At 51.1% G+C, this 1,261-nt stretch overlaps 1 protein-coding gene across 1 annotated transcript in view; it reads right to left on the bottom strand.

Moving 5' to 3' along the window:
• LOC104407109 (E3 ubiquitin-protein ligase TRIM39-like) overlaps nt 1–984 on the bottom strand; it is a gene marked incomplete at its 5' end in the record, with an annotated part of 3,728 nt that extends 2,744 nt beyond the window's left edge. The window contains one exon of the mRNA XM_010016294.1: nt 889–984. Coding sequence (XP_010014596.1) covers nt 889–984 — 96 coding nt within the window. The remainder of the gene's footprint in view (nt 1–888) is intronic.
• Nucleotides 985–1,261: the final 277 nt, after the last annotated feature.

Here is a 1,261-nt window from a genome sequence, read left to right as displayed (position 1 = left end):
AAGGCCCAGGGGCGGGGGAGGGATGGAAAGGGGGAGCCAGGGTGTCTCACTACAGCCCAGGGTGAGCAGCCAGCAACAAGCACGGTTTGCTGGTACGTTAGGGTTTTTCTTCTCAGCCCTATAAATTGGCTCAAAACCCAAAGCACCAGGAAAACATGTGGCAGATAGCTAGAGTCATGAAATCTCAGAATGCAGAAGATAAGTGAAAGGAAACTGAACTGCATTTATTTTTCCATCCAAGCACAGGATTTCTTGGACCTGAGTCACAGACGTTTGATAAGTCAGGATAGACACAGCCACTTCCCTGCCTCTGCTCACAAGGGACACCCTGGTTTATGTGGGCAGGGGACAGTGATATGGCTCATCCACCACCTCCATCCCCGGCCCCATCTCAGGCTCAAGGGGGACACTGCAGGGCTTGGCCAGGCTGTGGTAAAGCAGTGGAGCTGAGCAGAAAACTAGAGAAACCTGTTTTCTCTGCCAAAGCTGATTAATCATCAACTCCAGCTCAGAGCTAGATAACTCAGTCCAGTGGTTTTGCTTCCTTTTCTGCAGTTGCTTTTACTTCCCTGCTTCTGGAGGTATGTGAAATGCAGCTGTTTTGCTGGTGTCTGCTCTCCCTGAGCTGGTTTGGAGTTGGGCAGAGGTGCAGTAATTAATTCAGCTTTTCTTTTTCTTAATGAAAACAGTTCCTATTGTTGTGGAGCAAAGCTCACTGTGTGGCTCATGCCTGGCTTCTAACTCATGCAGACATTGTAAAACAAAGGGCAAATACAAAATAGCCACTGTCCGTTTGTTTAACCCCATGGTTTCGGGGGAACTGCCCTTCACAAAGCATTTCTTTCTTTTTTCATTTTTTACACTTTAAGAATTAAGCCAGGCACCTGCCTTGCACTCCTGGGTCTTCATCCTTTCTGCTGACTCACGCTTCCTAATGTCCTCCACTTCTTTTGAAAGATGCTCCAAGGATTTCTGGAGTTTGACCTGGAAAGAGAAGAGACGGGCTCAGCCCCAGCAGCACCCGCAGGCTGGCTCCCGTCCTAGTGCCAGCCGGGCCCTGGCACCCAAACCCAGCAGCTGTGCTCCTCACTCCGCTCCCAGCATTAACCCTCTCCGCGCTCCTGAGACTATCCCCGTATTTTTCTTACTGTTTAGGTTCTGGAGAGCAAAGTGACTGCCCCCCCGCAATGCTGGGGTGCAGGGCATGCTGCCGGGAGCGTTGCTGGGATGCTGGGACATGGGGTTTGGGTGCCAGCAGCTC

This window comes from Nestor notabilis, unplaced genomic scaffold (assembly GCF_000696875.1).
Source record: "Nestor notabilis isolate BGI_N333 unplaced genomic scaffold, ASM69687v1 scaffold4966, whole genome shotgun sequence".
Classification (NCBI taxonomy): Eukaryota; Metazoa; Chordata; class Aves; order Psittaciformes; family Psittacidae; genus Nestor; species Nestor notabilis.
The sequence above is the reverse complement of the archived record's forward strand: the minus strand, read 5'-3'. Positions and strand labels throughout refer to the sequence as shown.